This window comes from Nipponia nippon, unplaced genomic scaffold (assembly GCF_047370975.1).
Source record: "Nipponia nippon isolate SJK-2023a ecotype South Korea unplaced genomic scaffold, ASM4737097v1 scaffold_10, whole genome shotgun sequence".
In the NCBI taxonomy this organism is placed as follows: Eukaryota; Metazoa; Chordata; class Aves; order Pelecaniformes; family Threskiornithidae; genus Nipponia; species Nipponia nippon.
In genome coordinates, this window is record NW_028262291.1 from 2,213,090 (window position 1) to 2,235,971 (window position 22,882).

Consider the following 22,882-nt stretch of genomic DNA (forward strand, 5'->3'; position numbering starts at 1 on the left):
ATCCCTTCTCATCCCACGCCACCCCTTTCCATCCCACCCCAATCCCACCCCACTGCATCCCATCCCACCCCCCCCACCCCCACCCCCCTACTGCATCCCATCCCAATCCCACCCCACCCCATCCCATCCCACCCCACCACATCCCACCCCATTGCATCCCATCCCATTCTACCAAATCCCTTCCCATCCCACCCCATCCCATCATATCCCACTGCATCCCATCCCATCCCATCCCACCCCACCCCACGCCATTGCATCGCACCCCCTTCCCTTCTCCGACCCCAGCCCCCTGCAGCGCCGGCACACCCAGGGAATCTGGGGCGGCTGTTTTGCCCCATCCCGCGGCACAACCCTCTTATCAGACACTGGAGAATCCCCGGCCTCGCCGTTCCCCAGCCTCGGGCCCAGCCGGGCAGCAGGAATGCCGAAACACCGGCCCGGTGCGCCTCACCCCAGGCGTGCCGCCTGCCCAGGCTGTGGGCAAGGAGGGGTGCTGCCTGCAGGCAGGGTGCAGGCAGGAGGGGTGCTGCCTGCACAGCCCAGGGGACGGCCAAGGTCACCCAGGGGGGACAGGGCAGCGCCAGGGACCCGACCCCTGCGCCCACCCCGCAGCACCGGGACCCCCATCCCGCAGGGCACGGGGACAACGGCCACCCAGACCCCGGCACGTCCCCAGAGCGGTACCCAGAGGTGACAGGGAGCTGGGCCACGGTGTCCCCAAGGGGCTACGGGGACACCTCTGCCGCCCCCGCAAGGAGATGCAGCCCGACGGTGGGGTTTTTTCCAGATTTTTACTATAAAAATTCTTTTTTTTTTTTTTTTGCATTCTCACGTTTCTGCTCATTAAAATCTCATTCACCAACGGCCCCGGCCCTGCCCGGTGCCACCCCCTGCCCGCCCCGGCCCTGGAGCAGACCGACCGCAGACCAATATTTACAGATGCCGCCAGGGACCGGGGCGGGCAGGGGGTGGCAGGGCCCTTGGGGACACCCTGCCCCTGCGCCCACCGCCCGGGGACCGGGGCCAGCGTCACACGAGGCTGATTTGGGGGGGTCCCACCTGCTCCGTCCTCCTCGGCCACCCCGTGCCCCGCAGCTCGGGGGGAGGCAGGGGGCTGGGGGTGCCCCCTTTGCCCGGGGGGGGCTGGCAGGGGGACAGCCGGCGGGGCGCAGGGGACCCATGGCACAGTATTTACAGGGGGTCCCGCTGGGCGCGCACACACACACACACACACACACGCTGACACCCATACACACGCACACCAAGGACTTGGCACCCACACGACGGGCACAGGCGAACCGGGAGCACGCCAGTTCGCAGGGAGGTGGGCAAAGGCTACGGGTGAAAGGAGCTGGCCGGTTCCCTGCCCGGCCGGAGCTGGGCACCCACCTGCCCCATTTGGCACACACAGCGGTGGCGAAGCGGGCGGGCACGGAGAGGGGAGGTGGGGGCTGCCTTCATCTTAGCCGGAGAGTTCGTAGAGGATCGGGGAAGGGGGAAAACGCCGGGGAGAGGTGCTGAGCCGTGCCGCGTGCCCAGCGCCAGCTCCGTGCCGGAGGCTGGGCTGGGACGGCGACACCACGGCCGTGCCCGCTCCGCGCCCGACGGGCGAGATCGGCACCGGGCGTCCTCCAACGACAAAAAGGAGCGGGGGCACGCGGGAACCCAACCCAATAAATTAGAGGTGGGGTGGGAACGGGGGGCGGAGGGCGCGCGGGCGCGGGGTCAGAGCCCGTTGGCGGAGCGCTGGATGAACGGCACTTTGCTGAGCTCCACCACGGGCGAGCGGGGCTTGTTCTGCATGCGCGGCACCCGCTGCAGCAGCTGCTGGGCCTGGCGCTGGGCGTCCCGCAGCTCCTTCCGCCACTGCACCAGCTCGGGGTCGCTCTGTGCAGGGCAGGGCACGGGTCAGGTCGGGCCTCCCCGGGGTACCAGGGTGGGGTACGGGGTGGTCTGGGGCTCCCCTGGGTGCCAGGGCTTTGGGGTTGCCCCAAGCTTTCTGTATTCGTGCCCTGTTGATGGCTTGGAGGGCTAAATGTGCAGGGCTAGTGGCCAGCGAGAGGTGGCAGGAGGAGGTGGTTAATGGCCAGCAGGCAATGGTTTGGCCTGGAGGTGGCTAACAGACAGCAGAGGGGATGGCTAGCAGCTAGCAGGAGGTGGCTAGCGCCCAGCAAAGTTTGGTTAGTGCCCAGCGGGAGCAACCGGGACCCAGGGGAGATGGCCAGCGAGGGGCAGGAGGTGGCTAGCGCCTGGCAGGGGTGGCCGGTGACCCCAGGGGACGGCGGCCAGCCCCAGCGGGTGACCCGGGACACACTCACATCGCACTGCAGCACGAACTGCTTGCCGCCGCGGATGCGGAGCAGGATGCACTTGCGCTCCTTCACCTGCGTCTCCTCCACCGAGTCGATCTCCTCCATGGTGAGCAGGGACTGCTGGGGGGACAGGCTGAGCCCGGCCCTCGCCCCCGGCCCCCCGTGTCCTCGCGGAGGTCCCCCCCAAACCCCCTCCACGTTCCCCCACACCCCTCGCAGTGCCACGCCTGCTTGTCCACCCCCTTCTCCACCGCTGCCCAGCACACCCTGATGTCTGCCAGCGTCGACGCTTGCCTGCTGAGCACCGTGCTGGCCCCGCACCACCCCGTGCCCCCCGCGCCCGCCTTACCGGCGACTCGCCCTCCCCGCGCCACTCGAGGCGGTTGGGGAAGAGGTAGAAGTAGCGGCGCTGCCACTGCGTCAGGAAGGGGTTGCCCAGCTTGGCCATGTACCCGTGCATGATGCAGTCCTTGCCCATGGCGTACTCTGTGCCCGCCGCGCCGGGGAGAGGCAGGGTCAGCCCAGGGCACGGGTGGAGCTGGGGGGCTGTCGGGGGGAGCCTAGGGGCCACCCGGCCCCACTCACCCTCCTCGTGGCCCAGCTGCTTGTTCTTGGCTTTCTTGCGAGCCTCCAGCTTGTCGGTGTCGGCGTTGACGGCTTCGAAAACGGTCTCCGTCACCTCCTGCTGCCACCGCTCCGAGATGGTGAGCGGGAAGTTGCGGTACAGCTCCTGGTCGCTCTCCAGCAGCTGGCGGGCAGGGAGGCAGGCAGGCATGGCAGGGTCAGGGGCTGCCTGCCGCCTCAGCCCCGCCACGCTCAGCCCCTCCACCCCGCTACCTTGATGCCCTTCGTGTCCTCCTCATCGAAGGAGCCGATGTCGAAAGCGTCAGCCGCATTCACCTCGCCGCGGGGTGGGATCAGGGGCGGCGGGTACTGCAGGCAGGAAAGGGGTTTTAGAGGGACGGCTGCCCGTGTCCCTGTACCCCTTCCCGTGCCCGGGCGTCGTGCCCCTCACCTTCTGGAGGAAAACCATCTGCCAGTCCAGGCCCTTGAAGAAGGGCTCCTCCTTCACCTCCTGAGCCCTGGGGAGCAACAGGGGTGAGTGCTGCAGGCTCCCGGCTGCAGCCCTGGGGCTGGGGTGCTGCACCAGCACACCCTCCTTCCCTGTCTGCCTTCTGCCCCGGCCCCGGGCACCGCCCCGGCGCCCGGCGTGCCCGCCGGGACTCACCCGCGCCCCATGCAGCCCAGCCGCCGGTTGACGTCTCGCTGCAGCAGCCCCTCGAGCAGGGAGCGCAGTTCAGGGGAGAAGGAGTCCGGCAGCTCGACGGCCTGCGGGAGAGCACGGTCGCTCACGGCGTGAGCACACAAGCACCAAGGCACACGTGTGCACGGGGACAGGGATGCACACAGATATGCAGACGTGCACAGGACAGACACTGACACACACAGGGAGGTGTGCGCACCCGCAGATGTGCATACGCTTACACGTGCCCGTGCACCAGAGCACACGCACATGCAGGCACGCACACCTGCGACGTGCATGTGCACGCCCAGTCCCATGCAAGCCCGTACGCGCGGCCCCGCGTGCCCCCCAGGCCTCCACCAGCCCACGGCGGGGGTCACAGCGGCACAGGGGTGCTCACGCCCTGGCCACCCCTGCCTCGGCCCTCCCTGGCACAGGGGGCAAACGCCATGGTGCCCCAACTCACCATGGTGAGGGTCATACGGTCGATCTCGTGCTTGTCCTTCGTCTTGTGCTGCCGGAAGGGGCTGTGCCTGCGACCGGGAGGGGGAAGGGGAACTCAGAGGTGCCCACCCGTGCCCACCCGTGCCCACCCGCGCCCGCACACTCACCCCCGGAGCAGCTTGAAGAGCATGCAGCCCAGCGAGAACCAGTCGGCGCTGCTGTCGTACGCCACTCCTTTCTGCAGCACCTCCGGAGCCATGTACCCATGGGTGCCCCTGCGGGGGCAGAGAGCAGGGTCAGGGGCCGTGCCAGGCAGGCGGGCAGGGCAGGCAGCGGCAGGGGCACACTCACACACTGGCATGGGGCTTCTTCTTGGAGAAGTCGCAGGCCAGGCCCAGGTCTGAGATGCGGACGTGCCCAAATTCGTCCAGGAGGATGTTTGCCGGCTGCCAAGACACCGTGCCACCCATGAGCCCGAGCGCTGCCCGTGGGCACGGGGTGGGCAGCGAGGCAGGGGGTGCCCACATGGGTCAGGCTGGGGTGCTCTGTGGGATCTGGGGGTGTCCCTGGGACTGGGAAGCACTGGTGGAGTCTGTGAGTGCCCCCTGAAGGCCTCAGGATGCCTGCGGGGTCCCAAGGGTGCCTATGGAGTCTGGGGGGTTCCTGCAGGGTTGGGGGTACCCATGGGACCTGGGGGTGCGCTCTGGGTTTTGGGGAGTGCCCACGGGGCCCTGAGGGCTCCTGTAGGGTCTGTGGGTGCCTGTGATACCTGGGGGTGCCCACAGGGTCCTGGGGAGGGGGTTCTACAGCGCCCGGGGATGCCAGTAGGGTCTTGGACACCTGCAGGGTCCGAGGGTGCCCGAGGTGTCTGTGGGGTCGGTCACCTTGAGGTCGCGGTACACCACGAAGCGGCTGTGCATGTGCTCCAGGCCCAGGATGATCTCAGCTGCGTAGAACCGCATCTCCGCCTCCGAGAAGACGCCGTGCTGGGACAGGTGATAATGCAGGTCTCCCCCTGCGGTGACAGGGACCAGTTGTCACACTGGCACCGCCCTCCACGCCCCAGAGACGGTGTGGGCAGGGGGCTTCGAGCCCGTGGCTCAGGCCAGCCGTGGCCCTGGGGCCAGGGATCGGCCACGGGGTCCCTCGGGGCCAGGGGCCGCTCACCGTTCATGAGGTCGAGGATGAAGCTGAGCTTGTCAGGTGTGTGGAAGGCGTACGACATGCACACGATGAATGGGCAGTCCTGGCAGGAGAGACAAAGTCACGCAGTGCCCTGGGGACACCCTCCCTCACCGTCCCTTCTCCCCTCGCCAGTGCCACAGCCTGCGACCGGTGTGTCCCCTCACCCCGGTGCTGACGAGGGACAGCATGATGCGCTCGTTGAGGGCCAGGGTCTCGCCCTGCTTCATCTTGATGCGTTTCTTGTCCAAACACTTCATGGCGTACCTGGGGGCAAAGAGTCTCTGCAGGGTCCTGCCGCAGCCCGCCTCTGCCTGTGGCCACGGTGCCACGTCCCTCCAGTGACACCGCCGCGGCCCTGCCCTGCCCGCGGCCCCCCAAACCGCAGCCACGCCATTGCGTCCCTCCACTGCCAGCACCCGCGGCCACATCACCGCATCCAGCTACCACCCACGGCCATGACGTCCCTGTATCCCCCAGAGACCTGTAGCCATGGCGATACTTCCGCAACCCCCCCAACATCTGTCGTCATGGCAACACCGCCGCAGATGCCCTTGGGACCACCACCACAGCCCCAGCGCCCCCCCCGTCGCAGGCAGATCCCTCTGGCCCTCCGCGACGGAGCATCCCCCATTACATTTTGCCTGTATCCGCTTTCCGACAGCCGTAGACCTCCCCGAAACCACCGCGGCCGATGATTCGGTGAACGCTGAAGTCGTTCATGGTGAGCTGGAGGGGGCGAGAAGGAGGTGGGGGTGAGCCTGGACACCTGGGTCCTGCAGCACCTGCCCTGCACCAAGAGCTGCGTGTGTCCGTGGTGGCGCGGGGTCCCGCGCTCTGCCTCAGTTTCCCCGGGCAAGGAACACGGAGGCTGCTCTGCGTGTCCCCGTGAGCGTGGGCCAGTGTGGAAGAGCCACCTGTGAGTGAGTGAAAGCCTGGGGGGGTGTGCGAGGGTGCCCCTGCGGGGTGCTTGTCCGAGGGTACCCGCGCCAGCCCTAGTGAGCCCCGGGGCAGCAGCCTTGTCACTGTGCCCACGTCCCCCTCCCTGGAAGCGCCCAGAGGTGCCCCGAGGCGCAGGGGTCCCTGCTCACATGGATGTTCAGCTCCACGTTCTTCCACTGGCAGAACCGGGTGAATTTGTCACTGCAATGAAGCACAGAGAGGGCAAGAGTGGAGCCCCTGGAGAAACGCCCCCCAGGACCCATCTCGGGGCAGAAGGACCCCTTGGACTTGTCTGGAGACAGGCAGCACCCCCCGGGGCCCCCATCTGGGAACAGAGAGAGCCTGGGGATGAGAAGAGTCCCCTGAGGTCTGGGGACAGACACCCCTGGAGCTCCTACCTAAGAAGGGACCCCTGGCCCCTCTCTGGGCCGGGAGACCCTGGTCCCCAGTGGGATGGGACACCCCGATCCGTGTGGGACTTTCCCCCATCTCACCTCTCGATGAATTTCTGGAAGATGCCCCCACGCAGGTTCTGGCAGATCTCCTCAATGTAGGGCTGGGGGGGACGACACAGGGCTCAGCGCTGGGTCCCCAGTGCCACCCAGGTCACCCCTACCCCTCAGGCCCCGTCATTATGTGAGGTCTCCTCCAGCCCCGGGATTTCACATACCCCCGCTGCCACCCTGCCACTGCCAGGCCCCTGGGGATGCTGCTGCCACCCAGCGTCACCTGAGTCTCTGGGGACCCCGACGTCACCACCTCTGGGGACCCCGCTGTCGTCCTGGGTCACCTGTCTGTCCCCAGTCACCACCCTCTGAGGAGCCCCCGTTACCTCCAACCCCCAGTCTCTTGACCACCACCCCCCGGGGACCACCCGCAATCCCCCTCACTCCCAACCTGCTGGGGACCCCCTCACCATCCCTCGGGGTCCCCCCATACCTTCTGGCACCCCCCCCCCCAGGTGCCCCTGTCACCACCAGCCCCCAGCACCCTTTCACCAGCCCACCATAAGGATTAACCCTCCGAGTACCAGAGGTGGCAGGGACCCCCTCTCTGTCCCGGGCGATGCCCACCTGGAAGAGGTCTGGGGGCACCTGCTTCTTGCTCAGGCGGCTCTGGACATGCTCCGTGGCACTCTTGGAGAAGGGCTGTGAGGCAAGACGGGACCGTGTCACCCCGGGCAGAAGGGATGGGGACACAGGGGCACAACGCAGGGGTGCACAAGCGGGGGAACTCATGGAGGAACCCCCATCCACAGGGGGCCTGTGGCTCCCAGAACAGTCAGTGGTGGTTTTGGAGCTCCCTCTGAAGACACTGGGTACCTGGGCACACCCCTCCCACCCGCTCTGGGGACCCCACCCCGGTACCTCACCCCACTGGAGTGCCGGCACGGTGCCTGCACAGCATGGCACTCACGTGGGAGCAGGCCAGCAGCTCCTTCATGATGTAATGGTCAAAGATGTGGCGGCTCCGGACGGTTCGCTCCTCCTCCGAGTCCAGCTTCTCGTACTTCTTGATCTGGCAAGGGCACAGCTCCCGTGGCACAGGGGCACACCGCTCCCAGGCCCGTGCTGCCGCGGGGCACAGCGCTCACCCCACGCCGGGAACCAGGGCTCCGGCCCCTCTGGGACCACATCCCGTGGGCACGGGACGGTTATCGCGTCCCCTGGGTGCCCAGGGCATCACCTCCCGGCCCCCTGGGGCACTCCGCATGCTCTTGGCACCGGGTCTGTGGGCCCCGCAGGTACCAAATCCCACCCCCAACCCTCCTCATGACCACGGGGGTCCGTCCAGACGGGACCCCCATCTCACCTCCTCATAAAACTCCATCAGGGGTTTGGCCTCCTCTGCCTGGTTAAAGGCGAAGTCGCGGAAGAGCAGGTACCCTGGCAGGGACAGAGCCGTGGCGTGAGAGCTGCCTGCCCCATCGCCCAGGCCAAGGGGCACGGGCGCGTCCCCTGGGCCTGCCGGTCACAGCCACCCCCACGCCGGGCTCGGGGAAGGGGAAGTGCCACGCTGGGGACTGGCTGGGGTTCGGGCAGGGCGATGCGGCGAGGCGCGGACACCGGCGGGCACAGGGAGGAGCAGCGCAGGGCTATAGGGCGCTATGGGGCAGGGCTGCGGTGGGGTAGCGAGGAGGTCAGTGCGGCGGGCACAGCGATGGGGCAGGGGCGCGGGCGGGCACGGCGGAGCAGGCTGCCGTGGGGCGGACGCGCCCGGAAACCGCCGGAGCCGGCGGGAGGAAGTGAGAGACGCTTCCTGCCCCGGACGGTTAGCGCTGGGGGAAGTGACGGGGCGGGGGGACGCGGGGTGGGGGACGTGGCGCAGGGGGTTGTGGCACGCAGCCCCCAGCCCCCTCGCTTCCCCCGGGCCGTGCCGGGGGCGGAGGGGAACGGCCACGGCCGCTACCGCTGTCGCGGCTGCCACCACCCCAGCCCCCCAGCGCCTGCCCAGGCGTCCCCGCGCTGGGGGGCGCTCATCCCTGTGCCCCCCCGTGTCCCCTACAGCCCCCGCGTCCCCAGCTCACCGATCTTCTGCGCGAAGATCTTGTCGAACGTCACCTCTCCCCGGTCCTCCAGGTACTTCTGCATGACGCTGCGGATACTGGGGAGACACCAGAGGGGCTCAGCCCCGCGCCCCCCGGCAGCCCCTCTGCTCCCCGCACCCCCAGCGCCCCCATCCCTGCCCCTTCTGCGTCCCGCTGCCACCCCAAGCCCCGCTGCCGCGTGTCCTCCCACCCTGTGCGTGTGTCCCGTGGCGTGACGCGTTGCTGGGGGTCAGGCAGAGGGTGCCCCACGCGCGGGGGTCCAAGGGAGGTCGGGGACGAGAGTACCCCCGGAAAAGCCTCCCTGGTGCCCGGCAGCGGAGGTGCAGGAGGGCGGTGGGGTCTGGCGGCGAGGGTGGGGACCGGGGCCGCACGCCCGCGTCCCCTCAGACCCCCGGGGACAGGCGGGGAAGCGTGGCGTGGCCACGCGTGGTGCAGGGCCGCGCGCGCACCGGGCGTCGTGTCAGGCTGCCGCGCCCGTCCGGCTGTGCGGGCTGCCTGTGCGCCGCGGCGTCCGCCACCTGCACCCCGCGCCGCGGCATGCCGCACCGCCGCGCTGTGCGGGTCCGGCTGTGCGTGCGGGTCCGGCTGTGCGCTGTGCGGGTCCGGCTGTGTGCGCGTGGGTCCGGCTGTGCATGCGGGGCCGGGTGCGCGTGCGGGTCCGGCTGTGCGTGCGGGGCCGGGTGTGCAAGGGGAAGTTGCGAAGCGGGGTGCGTGGGCGGGCGGGTGTGCGCACACCGGCGGCACAGGCGCGGGGGCGGCGCGTGCAAGCGGGGTGCACCACCGCTCCGCGGGCGCGCACACACGCGTGTGCACGGCACGGGGAGGCCGGGGGGGGGGGGGGGGTGTCCCGCGCGTGGCGGCCGAGCCCCCGCGCGCGTGCGAGCCCCCCGCGGCGCTCCGCGTGCGGGGCGCGAGCGTGCGTCCGTCTGTCCGTCTGCCCCTGCGCCCCCACGCGCGTGCGGGCTGTGCGTGGCCCGGAGAGGGGTGTGCAGGGGCGGGCGTGCCACGGCGGACCCGGGGCCGAGGTCAGCCCGCCCGGCCGCGGGAAGCGGGGCCCGGTGGGTGGCAGGGCCGGGGCGGAGGGACGGACGGACGGACGGACGGACGGACGGGCCTCACCTGGGCTCGGGCAGGAGGATCCGCTTGCTGGCGCGGGCGGCGGGCGCGGCGCGGCTCTTCTCCATGGCCATCAGGTAGCTCACGTCCGCCAGCACCGCCTCCAGGTCCGCCATCTTGCACCGCACCGCACCGCGCCGCCGGCCCCGCCGGCCCCGCCGCCCACCGCCGCCCGCCGCCGCCGCCGCCGGCCCGGACCCGGACGGACCCGGAACCGGAACCGGGACCCGGAACCGGAACCGGGGCGGACCCGGAATGGAGACGGGGACGGACCCGGCCCGGCGCGGAGCGGGGAGGGCCCAGGCGGCGGCGCGGCCTCAGCGGCGGGGGGGCATGGCGGGACCCGGGAGCGGGGCCGGGGGCCGGGGGCCGGGGGCCGGGCGGCTCTGACAGGCGGCGCTGCCGCCCGGGACGAGCGGGGCGGGGCGGGGCCGGGCCGGGCCGGGGCGGGGCGGGGCGGGGCAGGGGCGGGGCGGGCCCGGGGGCCGTCCTTCCCGCCGCCCCGCCCACCCGGGCGTGGCCGTGACACCGGCGGGCGCGTGTGTGTGTGACACCGGGTGTGACACTGGGTGTGTGACACTGGGGGGGTGTGTGTGAGACACCGGGTGTGACTGGGTGTGTGACACCGGGTGTGACACTGACACCGGGTGTGTGTGAGACACTGTGTGTGACACCGTGTGTGTGTGTGAGACACCAGGTGTGTGACACTGTGTGCATGACACCAGGTGTGTGACACTGTGTGTGTGTGTGTGTGTGTGTGTGTGTGTGTGTGAGACACCAGGTGTGTGACACTGTGTGTGTGTGTGTGACACCAGGTGTGTGACACTCTGTGTGTGTGTGTGTGTGTGTGTGTGTGACACCAGGTGTGACACCGTGTTTGTGTGTGTTTGACACTGGGTGTGTGACGCTGTGTGTGTGACACCATGTGTGTGACACTGAGTTTGTGTGTGTGACACCGTGTGTGACACCATGTGTGTGTGACACTGGGTATGTGTGACACCAGGTATGTGTGACACCATGTGTGTGACACTGAGTTTGTGTGTGACACTGTGGGGGTGTGCGACACCGTGTGTGTGACACCATGGGGCTGTGACACCGTGGGGGTGTGTGACACTGTGGGGGTGCGTGGCACTGTGGGGGTGTGTGGCACCACGTGTGACACCATGTGTGTGACACTATGTGCATGACACTGTGCATGTGTGACACCAGGTATGTGTGACACCATGTGTGTGACACCGTGTGTGTGACCGTGTGACTGTGCATGTGACCCAGCAGGTGTGACGGTGTGCGTGGCACCGCGTGTGGCGCTCCACGCGCCACGCCGTGCGTGTCAAACACCGCCCGTCACCGTGTAGGACAGCGCCTGTGGCGCCGCGCAGCACCGCGCGTGACAGCGGGCGTGACCGCGTGGGTGCGTGACGCCGTCTGTTGGGGCGTGCGGGTGATGCTGACACCGGTGGCACGGCGAAGGCGGGGGACGGACGGCGGGTGCCGAGGTTCGGCGCGCGGTGCGTCACCGGGGCGGGCACGCGGTGACGCTCCGGCGGCCGTGGCTCCAGCCACCCGCGGAGGAGGAGGAGGAGGTTCACCCACGGAAGAGCGAGCTCTGCGCCTCGCCATGCAAATGGGGTTGTTTTGCCGCCGTTGGTGCGGCCCCAACCGCCCCCAGGGCCTGGACCGTGACGGTGATGTCCCCGCGGAGGAGGCTGGCGGTCGGTACGTGTCACCTCGGTGGCCCTGACGAGCTGCGGGGCCAGCGGAGCCCTTTGGGGTGGCGAGGGGCAGCAGGCGAGCCTGCCCCGGCCCCCGCTCCGCTCCCGCTGGCCTCCCGGCCTTTAAACCCGGCCTAACTGGGGGGGAAGGAATAAATCCCTGCGGAAAGCCGGCCTGAGCCCGGCCTCGGCGCCGCCGGGGAAGGCGGGAAACGCGCCTGGCTTGTCCGGCTTGGGGAGATAAAGCCTGTCCCAAGCAGAGCCGGTCACCGAACCGGCCCAGGTGCTGCGCCAGGCACCGGCAGGTCCGGCCCTGGCTGGGTGGGAGCTGCCTGCGCTCCCTGCCTGCGCTCCCTGCCTGCTCCTTGTCAGGCAGAGTGCAGGGGAGGGGGAAACTGTCCTGAAACACGGCTGGTGTGGAGCGAGCTCTCCGTCAGGAGCGAGTGGGAGAGCGGCAACGCCCTGGCCAGGAATCCGCTGGGAGCGAGCTCTTCTCCCGAGGGAGGGAGCGGACAATGGGCACCGGGGACCTGTGGCCTCGGCTCACCCGGGGTGATGGGACACGGGGACGGCTGCCACCACCAACCCCCGGGAGACGGTGGGGACATGGGGACAGCTGCCACCACCAAACCCCGGGAGATGGTGGGGACATGGGGACGGCTGCCACCACCAAACCCCGGGAGATGGTGGGGACATGGGGACGGCTGCCACCACCAAACCCCGGGAGGTGGTGGGGACATGGGGACGGCTGCCACCACCAAACCCCGGGAGGTGGTGGGGACACGGGAACTGCTGCCACCATGCCTCAGGAGACAACAGGGACACAGGGACAGCTGCCACCGTGCCCCAGGAGATGGTGGGGACACGGGGACGGCTGCCACCATCTCAGGCCTGTGAGCCGGCGCAGGCGACGGCGGCCCAGGCTTCCTCTCTGGCGTGGGCGGCGGAGGAAACCCCGGTGCCGGAGCAGGGAGGGGGGCACAGGAGGTCCCTGGGGGAGACCGGGCCCCGGCCTCGTCCCCTCCGCTTCCCTCGCGGACAAACAACGGGCAGAGCCGAGACGCAGGCTTTCGTTTTGCTTTAATTTTTTTTTTTTATTCCAAAAATCCACCCCCAAGAAACAAAATATTTCCCTTCAGAGGCTGGTATCTTCCCTCCCCCCACATCATCTCTCCCATCCCTGTGGTAATATGTTATGAGCAAAGATCCTCTCTAAAACCAGTATCGGAGAATGCTTAGAAAAAAAGGAAAAGGAAAATCCAAACCAAACAACAAAAAAAACCCAAAAAAAAACCAAAACAAAACCGAAACAAAAATAAAAAAAAGTTGCCAACGAGCTCCCCTCCCTCTGCCCCCAGCCAAGAAACCCCCAACCCAAACCACACCGACGGAGAGAGCGTAAGACTTGGTTTGCTTTTACCCTTAATGCTTACATTTAATTTTAAAGCACAAACATCAGAGATGGACTCTAAATCGCCAACAAAAAAATATATATTTACAATATTTCTCCGGGAAGGGGGGGGGGGGGGGCGGCACAGGGAAAAGGGGGAATCGAAACAAAACAAAAACACAACCAAACCCTTAAACAATAGTGACTTTTCTTGCAGGAGTTGTCTGTAGGGAGCGGTCGGGGTTGCTTTTTAAATCACTAAGTGATTTTATATATATAATTCTCTTTTTTTCTTCCTTGTGGATTTTCGCCCCCTGCCCGCGGATGGGGGCCGGGGTGGCCGGCGGCTTGATGAGGGTGAGGCGCCAGAGTCTCTGCGGCCCAGGGGACACCGGGGGGACACCGGCAGGGACGGGGTCTCGCCGCCCCCCAGCTCGGCCGCTCGCCCGCCTCCCGCCCGGCTCCGCTGTCGCCCACCGTGGCAGAGGCAGCCCAGCGCCCACCCGCCTCCGGCTGAGCTCTACCCCAGCTTTTTTTTGTGGTTTCTTTTTTTTTTTTTTTCTTTTCTTTCTCATTGCAAAACTCAAACTCAATCCAAAGGAAAAAGAAAAGCTTCGATTCTTCCGACGTCTTTCACGGGAGCCACCGACAAGAGAGACTAAGGCAGAAGGCCTCCACCGCCCGGCCGGGGACCCGGCTCTCCGTTCTTCCTCTCGCCCGGGGTGTTTGCTGCTCAAAGCCCTCCGGGATTCACTGCGGCAAAATTGCCCCTTGTCCCCGCGGCAATCGTCCCCTCGCATCCCCCTCCGACAGCCGGGGAGCGGAGGACACGCCACCGGCCCCCGGGGAGAAGGGTCGGCGGCCGTCTCTCCTCCCTTATTGCTTCTGAAGCAGCGGGGCGCTGCGGGCTGCCCTCGGCGGGAGCCCCCCTGCCCCTCGGCCGGACTCTGCGGGGCTGGGGGCCGGTGGCACGGGGTGGGCCGGTTTGTGCTATCTGTAAGGCGCTGGCAGGGAGGGCAGGGCTGGGGAGAGCGGCGTCCTGACACCGGGGGAGAGATGGGGAGCGTCCGGTCACAGGCAGGACAGGGAGGGAAATAAAATAGTGACCCAAAAAGAAGATTCCAACCTTTTTTTCCTTTTTTTTTTTCTCCCGTTTTTTTTTTTGTTGTTTTTTTTTTGTTTGTTTGTTTTTTTGTGGTTTTTTTGTTTTTTGTTTTTTTTTTTTTTTTTTAAAGTGCAAAAAGCTCTCTGCTGCCCTAGAGAGAGGTTCTTTGGACCGACCATTCATTGCAAAGGAAAAACGGCAGCTAAAAGGGGGTGGGGGAAGGAGAGGACAATGCAGTGGGGCGTTCGTGCCAGTTCGGTCCCAGGCCAGACAGAGCAGCCTTCGCCCCTCCGACTGCGGCGGCCCGAGAGTGCTTCACGATGCCGGGCCACGCGCAGGGAGCTGGGGAGGAAGAGGAGGCAGCTCCTGTCCCCCCGCGCGCTCACTCACCCCTGGCTGATGCTTTCCGAGTCCTCCCTGAGCTCTGATGTACCTGTGGTTTCTCCCCTGCTCCCAGCCGGCGCCCGGCCCCGGCCATCGCCTCTGTCCAGGGGCTGCGTGGGGACAGACGGTGCTTCGGGAAGGCCGGCGCTGCCCCAGAATGGAAGCGCGTCGTCCCCCAGCCTCGCCTCCCCGGGCAGGGGGAAAAACGGGCCGCGAAGCCCCTGCTCCCGGCCAGCGTATGCCAGCCCTGCGGCCGGAGAACCCGCGACACCCTGGCTGTGGCGCTCCTGCCCTGGACGCAGGCAGAGCCGCCCGGTTGCGCGAGAGCGGTGGGAGAAGGAGGGGGTTGGATCGCAGCCCCTGCGGCCGGACGAGGGAAACCGTAAGGGGGCTGGGAGCGCAGGGCAAGCGACGAGCTGGTGGTGGCACGGAGGGGTACGTTTCGTTCCAGCTCTGCTCCCGCTTCCTTGGAGAGACCTTGACCCTCAAGCTTTGTGCTAACGGGGAAGTGACAAGTGTTTCAAGGCAAGGAGACGACGGGGAGGAGGGGAAAAGCTGGGGGAAAAGGGTGCCCCATTTCTCTGCACAGAGATTTCTATTACAACCTCCGCCTTGGGAGCGGCCAGCCTCCGGGCTGAGGCTCCCTGCCATTTGCCCGTTCCTCCTCTGGTACTGGCCAGCCTGGCGGGACATCTTCATCGGCAGAAGTCCCGGGGGAGGAGGAGGAAGGACGGTGGAGCGAGGCCAGCAGCGGCCCTGCCTGCCGAGTCAGGTGGGAGGCAGCGGCAGGACACTGAGGGCAAAGTGGGGATGTGGAGGAGCGGCTCTCCGAGAGGGGTGGGATGGGCTCTTTTTCCTTCTCCTCAGTCTGCCCCGGGGAGGGTCTCTAGCTGATTTTTTGGATCAGCTTCTCATCGGACAGGCAGTAGAGGCTGTTGATGGACAGGTCCGAGATGAAGTGCTCACAGGCTTTGCGGGTGATCTGTTTGCAACCTCGCAGGTCGATTAGAGTGACGTTGGAGATGCGGCGCAGGTACAGCAAGGCCTGGTCCGTCAGCTTATTGCAGCCTGCGGGGAGATGAGAGGAAGAGAGTGAGCTGCAACACCTCCGCGAAGCCAGAGCTGAACTCCCACGTCAGGCCGGGGAGGAGGAAGCCGCTTTACGATGGGCAAGTCCAGCCCGGGCCACCCAGAGCAGCATACCCACCTGCCATGTTGAGCTCGGTGAGGGAGTTGCGTGTCGAAGAGCCCACGGCCGTGAGGAGGTTGGCTGACTGGTCCGTAAGGTGGTTGCAGTGGCTGAGGTCGAGGCGGGAGAGCAGGGGCATATGGCGGATGATCAGCCGCAGCGTGGCGTCGGTGATGTCCAGGCCGGCGAGCCGGAAATCGATCATGTTGCGGAGTTTGCTGCGATTGTCCTGACCTGCAAAGGGAGAGGAGAAGCCGAGTGTGAACGATCTGTCCTGCTGGGTTGGGGCATTCCGGATCTGGCATCGCCTCCCCGCGCTGCACCCAGCATGTCACCCTCCTCCAACTCCCCATGGTGGCAGCCTGGGCAACAGCTTACTGGGTTTGTCTGTCGGAGGGGTGAGTAAGTCCCGGATCTGAGGGTCCTTGATTCCTACTGCCCACCGAAGATCGAGGGTCCTGAGAAGGGGGCAGCTGGAGGTACTGAGAGCACAGACCGCAGACCAGGAACAGCCCGCTAAGATGAGGTCTTTCAGGCCTGCCGGGAGAAGGGAGAGAGGGAACAAGTCAGACGGGCTCGGTCAGCTCCAAGGCGTCGCAGATCTCAAGCCTCTCTCTCCAGGCACGTGAGGAAGCGGCTCCCCTCCCTGCCTGGGGTGGGACGGGGAGCTGGGCTCTCCGAAGGAGAGGTTAACACACAGCAGCAAGAAACCACACCACTATCGGCTGCTTGCTGGGTGACGGGATCCAGGCACCTCGGAGTTTTCCTGCTGGCAGGTACCAGGGTGCAGAACCCGTCTCGCTGTGGTCCAGCCACTGAAAAGCCTCAGAGCAGGCTGGTAGCCGAGGTAGGGCCCCCTCGCCAACCCACGCTCACCTGGCAGCCTGTTGACGAGCCACGTAAGCTGTTTTTTGGAGATATTGGTCCAACTGAGGTCGAGGCTGACCGGCTGTCTTTTGATGATGCCGCTCAGCGCCTGGGGGGTGATGGACTTGCACCTGCTCAAATCTATCTTTGTCCACAATCTCTTGTCACAGCACCTGGGGACAAGGACAAGGTTGAAAGTCGAGCTCCGAGAGCCTTGTGGGACAAGAGACGGCCAGCAGGTTGTCTGGCTTTGGGGAGGAGCCCAGCCCTGGCATGGCCCCAGCCGCAGCACAAGGCTGCTCTGCCTGGTTTCCTTGGGTTTCCCTGCACGCGTGGGGAGGTTGTTGAGGGTGTCCGGCCACCCGGGGATGCGCCGAACAGCCCTGGCGGGGTTTTGCTGCCACGTAACAAGACTCTGAGTCATGGCTGTCGGCCTGCTTGCCCCCTCCCGGGTGCTCCTCCTGCCAGGGTGAAGATCTTAAGCATCCTTGCTCCCAGCAGGCAAAGCACTCCGCCTGGTCCCACCCCACGGCCTCAGCAGCACTCGCTGCTTCGCTGGGAGCTGCGACAGAGCCCGGAGGTGGCACAAACTCCTCCTCTCCCATGGGAGCCTGGGGAGACCCAGGACCCGATGGCAGCTCAGCTGTGCCCCCGAAGATGCCACATCAGTGGCAGGTGAGGGGACGCTCTCCCCCAGCCACCATGCCACACCATTCCCACCGGCACGTTGATCAAAGCAGACCGGTCTTTTCCCATTGTACCATTCCCGCTGCTCGGCAGTTAGAAACCTCCCAGTTTCCAGTCCCCGTCTGTTCCCAAGCCCTCCATCCACAGCTGTCCCAGTGCCAGCATTGTCTTCAGGCCTGCTGCCCCCCGAGGCGTTTCCAGCCAGCAAACCCATCCCTGCCTCAGCCTGCCTTCCCCTGCCTGCTGGGAGGCTGCGGCAGGACGGGAGGGAGGGAAGGGCAAGGACCACGCCAGACAGCAGGCGAGGAAAGGGCATCGGCACCTCGCAAAGACACAGCAGGGGATGGAGGTGCTCAGGTGACAGCACAGTCTGCCACTGTCTCCCAACGGAAGGGACAGGAGGAAGGCACGGAAGGGGACAATAAAGACCAGCGCATATATGGCAGGGGCAGAAGCCAGCAGGGCTGGCCACAGGGTCCGAGGACAATGCTGCCTGGTGAGTGCCAGCTCCGGGGAGCGAAGGGAGAGCACCGAGGTGAGATCCCTTCCCCGGGGCTGCCCATCAGCCACCAGGCTTGGCGTGGCCATGCCCAGTCCAGGGGTTGGGACGTGGGCAGGCCTGGCTCTGCCCCCCACCCCGCCACCACGCGTCCGTCCCCACACTCACCACTTGTACCAGGTCTTGCACACCCGCATGCACTCGCAGAGCTCCCGGCGAGTGAGGTAGCGGAAGACGGACATCCACACCTCGCGCTGCATCCAGCTCTCCTCGCCCTCCTGCGCCCGGCCGCCTCGGCCGTTGAGCCGGGCCGCCCCCGCCTCCTCCGCGTTCTCGTCCTCCTCTTCCTCTTCCTCCTCATCCTCCTCAGCAGCTGCTTCCTCCTCCCCGCCGCCTCGCAGGGGCATCCTGGCGGGTGCATGGCGCATGACGACGCGGGGAGAGTGCTGCAGGTTGGTGGAGGAGGCCGTGATGGCTTGCAGCTTGGGGACGATAGAAGTGCCGTGGACGTCTTTGGTGGGGCGTTGGAGCGTCACGGTGAGGTAGGAGCCGTGCAGCTTGGCCTTCTCCACCTCCGACAGCTCCTTCTTGCCGCTGGGGTTGTTCTCCTTCTCCCGCACCATCGTTCGCTCGGTGGCCTGGAGCCGCAGCAGCTGCCGTCGCTTGAAGCGCTCGTCTCTGCTGGCGCTGTGGTGGTCGCTGGGGCCGGCTCCCGGGGACGAGCGCGTCACCACCCCTCGTGGAGATGCCGGGTCGTGGATCAGCTGCAGCATGGGGGTGGGTGAGTTGGGCGGGGGGGTCAGGGGCTCCTCACAGCTCCGCAGGGGTCGCAGCACCTTGGCTTGCGCCGTGTCGTCGTCGCTCTCCTCCACCTTCCTCTTCTGCAGGGGAGTGGGGGGGCAGGTTAGCAGGGATGGAGCCACTGTGGGCCTGGGGAACGCATCCCCCCGTCTCCTCTTCCCCAGGGCAACAGGCACGGTGCTGGCAGGGCCTGCGCCAGCGGTGCCCAGTACCACCAGCACCAAAGTCCACCCACACCAGCAACCAACATTTTCCTTCCCCCTTCACAAAAGGGGTGCCGTGCCCCCTGAGGTTGGGGGTGGCTTCCACTCCGTGCCTAACAGTCCCCCGCCTCTTGCAGTGGAAACTTTCAGGATCACAGCTCAGCACAAGACACCGTGGGGACAAGGGGTGCCCATCACATCCACTTGAAGTGCTGAGGGACCCAGGAACCAGGTAGATGTGCACCCCGAGCATGCACATCACCCAGGAGAAGGTGAAGGTGCCCCAAAGGCGGCTCCTCCCTGCCTGGCTTGCCTTAGCTGCCACGCTTCCATCCACAGCAGCAGGCACGGTCCTACCGGCGATGTGGCAGCCGTAGGCCGGTGTCCTGGGCAGTGCTGGCAGCCGCCAGCGGGCCAGCTGCCGCCGCACGCAGTCCGCTGGCTGCCTGGTGGAGGAACCTGGCTGCCCCTGCCGCTTCTGCAGGAGCCTGGCCTTGGCCTGCTGACGGGCTCTCTGGGAGCCGGGGACAGAGAGCAGGGGGCTGTCAGCTCACCCCTCTGCAGGATCCCAGGACTGGACTGTGGCTGTGTCTGCTGGCAGGATGCTGCCAGACCCCCGAGCGCCGCTGCGCTGCACCCCCAGTTACCCCCGCTCTCACTAGTCACTGCCCAACTGGTCCCCTGGATGGCACTGGTGCCTGCCCGCCCTCCAGCCCCCCCATGCAGCCCAGCCTAGTTGAATGGTGCCTATCCCTCAGCAGGACACAGCGGGACGGAGGACACACGTCCTGCCCTGCCATGGCACAGCCCGCCTCTTACCTGGCCCTTCTCTGTGTCGTCACCCTGGTAGCATTTGGGGCACTCCCAGCAGTTAGGGAGCTCATCGTTGAGCAGCCCTTCCCCATCCATCTGCAAAGAGAAGAAGGCAGTCAGCAGCAGTCCTTCCCCACAGCCAAGCCCCCTCTGCCCGGGTGCCCGCACTGCTCACCTGCAGGCAGCCAGGGTGGACAATCTCGTTGCAGATGCAGCACTCCATGAGCTTTTTCTCAAAGTCCTGCGAGTCCTCGTTCTGATCCACCTCCCCGCAAAGTGCACACGTGACCGAGTGAGGCAGCCTGGGCTACAAAGGAAAGCAGGCGTGAAACCAGAGCAAAGCCTCCCTCCTTTCCTCCTTTTCTCCTCCATTGCCTGAATCACAGGGAAGGGGCCAGCTATCCCCCAGGAATCAAACTCAGTCGTTGCCCTCCTCTCTCTGACCCTGATCGTCCACACAGAGTTGCTGCCAGGCTGCAGTGGACTTCCAAGAAAGGACTGAGCCACAGACTCACCGCTAAGCATTGCCGGAGGACGCAGGACTGCTTCATGCGGCCAGGCCCACCAAACTTCTTCATGTCCCTGCAATAGTGGCACATGCCACACTCGCCCTGCATGCAAGCCTTGCATTTTCGGCACCGCACCCGCCTCCGCCTGGCGCCTGACACGATGGGAGAGACTGTAGGCCTGACGGGTGTCGGGCGGGGGGTTGGCTTCATGGTGTGTGGCTTGGTGATGGGGATGGTGGGCAGGCGCACCCTCAGCCGGGCCTGGAGCTTTAGCTGGCAACAGAAATAGAGAGGGAAGTGGCGTGAGATGAGCAGATCACTGCCTTCAGCTCGGATCAGAAAGCCTCTGATCCCTGGCTGCCTCGCTGTGACCTCGGATAAGGTTCCAGAGCGCAGTCCCGCTCCCTCACCTCTCTGCAGACAAAGGAGCCTGTATCGGCGCTGCCCCGGGCAGCTCTCCTCGAGCACAGTCAGCCTTTGCCACCCCACATCAAGAGCTCTCCTTCCTCCCACCCCCATCAGCAGTCAGAAATGGGTCTGAAAAGGGCCCCAGAAGCATTGTGGTGCTCCAACAACAGCCACTCTTTCCTTCTGAAGCAAGGAAAGACAAAGTCTACCAGGGCAGCCAGAAAGGCTCTCCTCTCTCTGTGCCACCCAGGTCCCTTTGCCAGCTGCGCAAGGGGACAGGGCTGAGCTCTGGTCACTCCTTCCCACAAGCTTGAGGTGCACTGGGAACACCCAAGCGCCCCTGTTTACAGTGCAGGTGGGACAGCGCAGCTCTCCAGCAGACACCTGCCACCACGCGTGCCATCAGCCCTCACAGCGAACACGCTGGCTGCAGCACCCTCCTGGGATCGGCCATGACGGTGCGTGCACCACAGCTGGTGGGCTTAGGGAAGGGCAGGCACCCAAAAAACCCAGCATGAGGACAGAGTCGGGGATGCACCAAGCATCTGTGTGCTGCATCCAAAGTGTGCAGGCATCTCCAGGTCTCCTATCCCAGAAAAGCTGCCTGAGATGCTTGTGCTGGTGAAGGACCAGAAAATCACGCTGGATCTCCTTGGGCAGGGCAGGCAGGCAGAGACAAGCACCTCCAAAGGGCAATCCGAGAGGCTTGTTTGTCTCCAAACACCCAGATGGGGTGGTACCCACCCTTCCCAGTGCGATGGGGTCCTGCTCTTCCCACACGCCTGCCCGTGAGCCCGTCTCCTGGCAGGAAGGAAGCGGTGACCTACGGGAGCTGTCCTGGCGGGCCGCGGGAAGGCAGCCTGCGGAGGGGAAGTCCGGCCGGCCAGCGGCAGGCTGCTCCTCGCCTCCATCTGCCCAGCGAGCTCAGCCCGGGCCATGGCCCAGCTTTGGGCCTTGGGTTATGAGCACAGCTGGAGAGGGAAGGGTAGGGGCATGCTGAAAGGTCCCTTTCCTGAGAAGCTGGCTGCTCTCTGCAGGTAGAGATCCGCAGGAGGGAGCTGCCTTCCTGGGGGTTGCAAGAGCCAACACTACAGCACAGGCAGCGTGCTGGCAGGGGCAGGGACCCAAGCAGCGAGGGGCCGGCCTGCCCACCGAACAGGCAGGGGTGATGCTGATCATCAACTCCCACACCTCACCCTTCATCTCTCGGGGAATGCAATAGCGATATGTTCCCCTGACACACAACGTTACTCATACCACCCAGGACTCCCTTGTCAAGCCAGACAGCTGCCGGGAAAGTGCCCTTTAGAGGATCATCCCTTCCACCAACAGCAGGGCTTCAGCTCCTCTAAGCATGACTGAGGGGCTGGAGAACATGGAGCCGCTGGGGCTGACCCAGTTACCACCCGTCGACTGAGCCAGGGTAACCGGCTTCGGTGGGAGACCTCCACCACTGCCAGCCAACGGGTTTGCCCGTGGTGCTGTAGAGGCGGTTACGCCCCATGACTTGCCTCTGCGCTGCTCCCTTTCTGCCTGCCGGCTCGGGCTCCTAAGGCAGGTACGGAAGCAGTGCCACCGCACCCCAGTCGCAGGCGGTGACTGAGCCGAGGGCAGGTAATCAGCTCAACCACATGCAATACCCGCCCAGGTCCCCACCTCGCAGCTCCTACCTTATCTCTCTTGGGCCACTGGACGATGGGGATGCCTGTAAGTGCCAGTTTGGGGTCGCTGTTTGCGTATTCTTCTAGCAGCAGCTAATGGAGAGAGAGGGGAAAGAAAAGAGAGGCAAAAAGCACAGGTGTGAGCAGAGGGAAACAAGGCTCCCGCCAGCGAGGCAGGCTCCGACCAGATGCCAAGGCCAGCATGCTTCAAACCCGGCTGGGAAGGAGCCCTCCTCTACCCACGCCCGCGAGCAATGATCCCTCCCCACACGAGACAGACAAGCTCTGTCGAGTCGATCTGCACGAGCGCTTTCATCAACTGCATTTCAGCCCTGAGGCCCCGCTCTGTGCGGTGGTAAGGGGAGAGTGCCAAGCTTTTGCAATCCAGAGGGATTTATGGGGGGGGAAGCACGAGGGTCCCCCCATCTGCCCCCGGGCACGGGGTGGCTGGCGGGGGCAGCGGTGGCAGGATGCGGTGCCCCAGCATCCCCTCGGCAGCCTGGCGCAAGCTGCCGGCTAGCCAAGAGCTGCTCCCCTGCACTGCCTCAGGGTTTGGCTTTGACTTTGACAGGAGAGATCCCTCGGCACCAACCGGACGGGCATGCTGCCCTACGGCACAACAGGCACCCTCGCTCTCGGTGGACGGGGGCTCCTTGCGCTCACCCTGACGGTTTCGGCCCTCTCGCTCCCCTCCATGGCGGCCCCCTCCCCACGGCCATTCCCCACCGAATTTACCAGCCCATTCCCCACCGAATTTGCCGGTTGCAAAGGTGCTTTATTTACTTGGCGTTGCCATGGCTACACCAGCAGGAGCCTCCTGCCGGCATCCCCACGCACCGTGCTTCCCAGTGCCAGGCAGGGCCAGGG

General features: G+C 65.9%; 2 protein-coding genes across 5 annotated transcripts in view; both read right to left on the reverse strand.

Moving 5' to 3' along the window:
* Positions 1-759: 759 nt before the first annotated feature.
* GRK2 (G protein-coupled receptor kinase 2) lies at positions 760-10,198 on the reverse strand. 4 transcript variants are annotated; one of them, XM_087741861.1, is made up of 21 exons: positions 9,791-10,195; positions 8,651-8,727; positions 7,936-8,009; positions 7,540-7,641; positions 7,197-7,271; positions 6,618-6,679; positions 6,273-6,324; positions 5,819-5,910; positions 5,349-5,448; positions 5,167-5,245; positions 4,884-5,014; positions 4,351-4,445; positions 4,167-4,274; positions 4,022-4,088; positions 3,541-3,641; positions 3,328-3,394; positions 3,150-3,245; positions 2,898-3,060; positions 2,662-2,798; positions 2,319-2,429; positions 760-1,887 (listed from the first exon to the last, which is right to left on the reverse strand). In XM_087741861.1, exons 1-21 carry the CDS (start codon positions 9,901-9,903, stop codon positions 1,726-1,728), a joined length of 2,064 nt encoding a protein of 687 aa, XP_087597987.1. In that variant the 5' UTR covers positions 9,904-10,195; the 3' UTR covers positions 760-1,725. The 4 variants fall into 4 exon arrangements, with proteins under 4 accessions (XP_087597987.1, XP_087597977.1, XP_087597967.1 ...); XM_087741851.1 differs by having other exon boundaries at positions 762-1,887; positions 2,319-2,432; positions 9,791-10,194; XM_087741841.1 differs by having other exon boundaries at positions 1,749-2,429; positions 9,791-10,198.
* A 3,234-nt stretch (positions 10,199-13,432) lies between these two features.
* KDM2A (lysine demethylase 2A) overlaps positions 13,433-22,882 on the reverse strand; it is a 29,817-nt gene continuing 20,367 nt past the window's right edge. Inside the window, exons 13-21 of the mRNA XM_009461368.2 lie at positions 22,025-22,108; positions 19,953-20,219; positions 19,613-19,744; positions 19,444-19,533; positions 17,789-18,501; positions 16,444-16,607; positions 15,946-16,104; positions 15,586-15,801; positions 13,433-15,446 (exon numbers count right to left, since the gene is read on the reverse strand). Of these exons, the coding sequence (XP_009459643.2) occupies positions 15,265-15,446; positions 15,586-15,801; positions 15,946-16,104; positions 16,444-16,607; positions 17,789-18,501; positions 19,444-19,533; positions 19,613-19,744; positions 19,953-20,219; positions 22,025-22,108 (2,007 nt within the window). The 3' untranslated portion in view covers positions 13,433-15,264. The remainder of the gene's footprint in view (positions 15,447-15,585; positions 15,802-15,945; positions 16,105-16,443; positions 16,608-17,788; positions 18,502-19,443; positions 19,534-19,612; positions 19,745-19,952; positions 20,220-22,024; positions 22,109-22,882) is intronic.

Coding starts and splice junctions, on each gene's coding strand:
- GRK2 (XM_087741831.1), bottom strand. CDS start 9,903: ATGGCGGACCTGGAGGCGGTGCTGGCGGACGTGAGCTACCTGATGGCC. Junction 6,325..6,617: donor TTCCAGAAATTCATCGAGAG/GTGAGATGGGGG, acceptor GCTTCATTGCAG/TGACAAATTCACCCGGTTCT. Junction 4,446..4,883: donor TGGTGTACCGCGACCTCAAG/GTGACCGACCCC, acceptor GTGTCTTGGCAG/CCGGCAAACATCCTCCTGGA.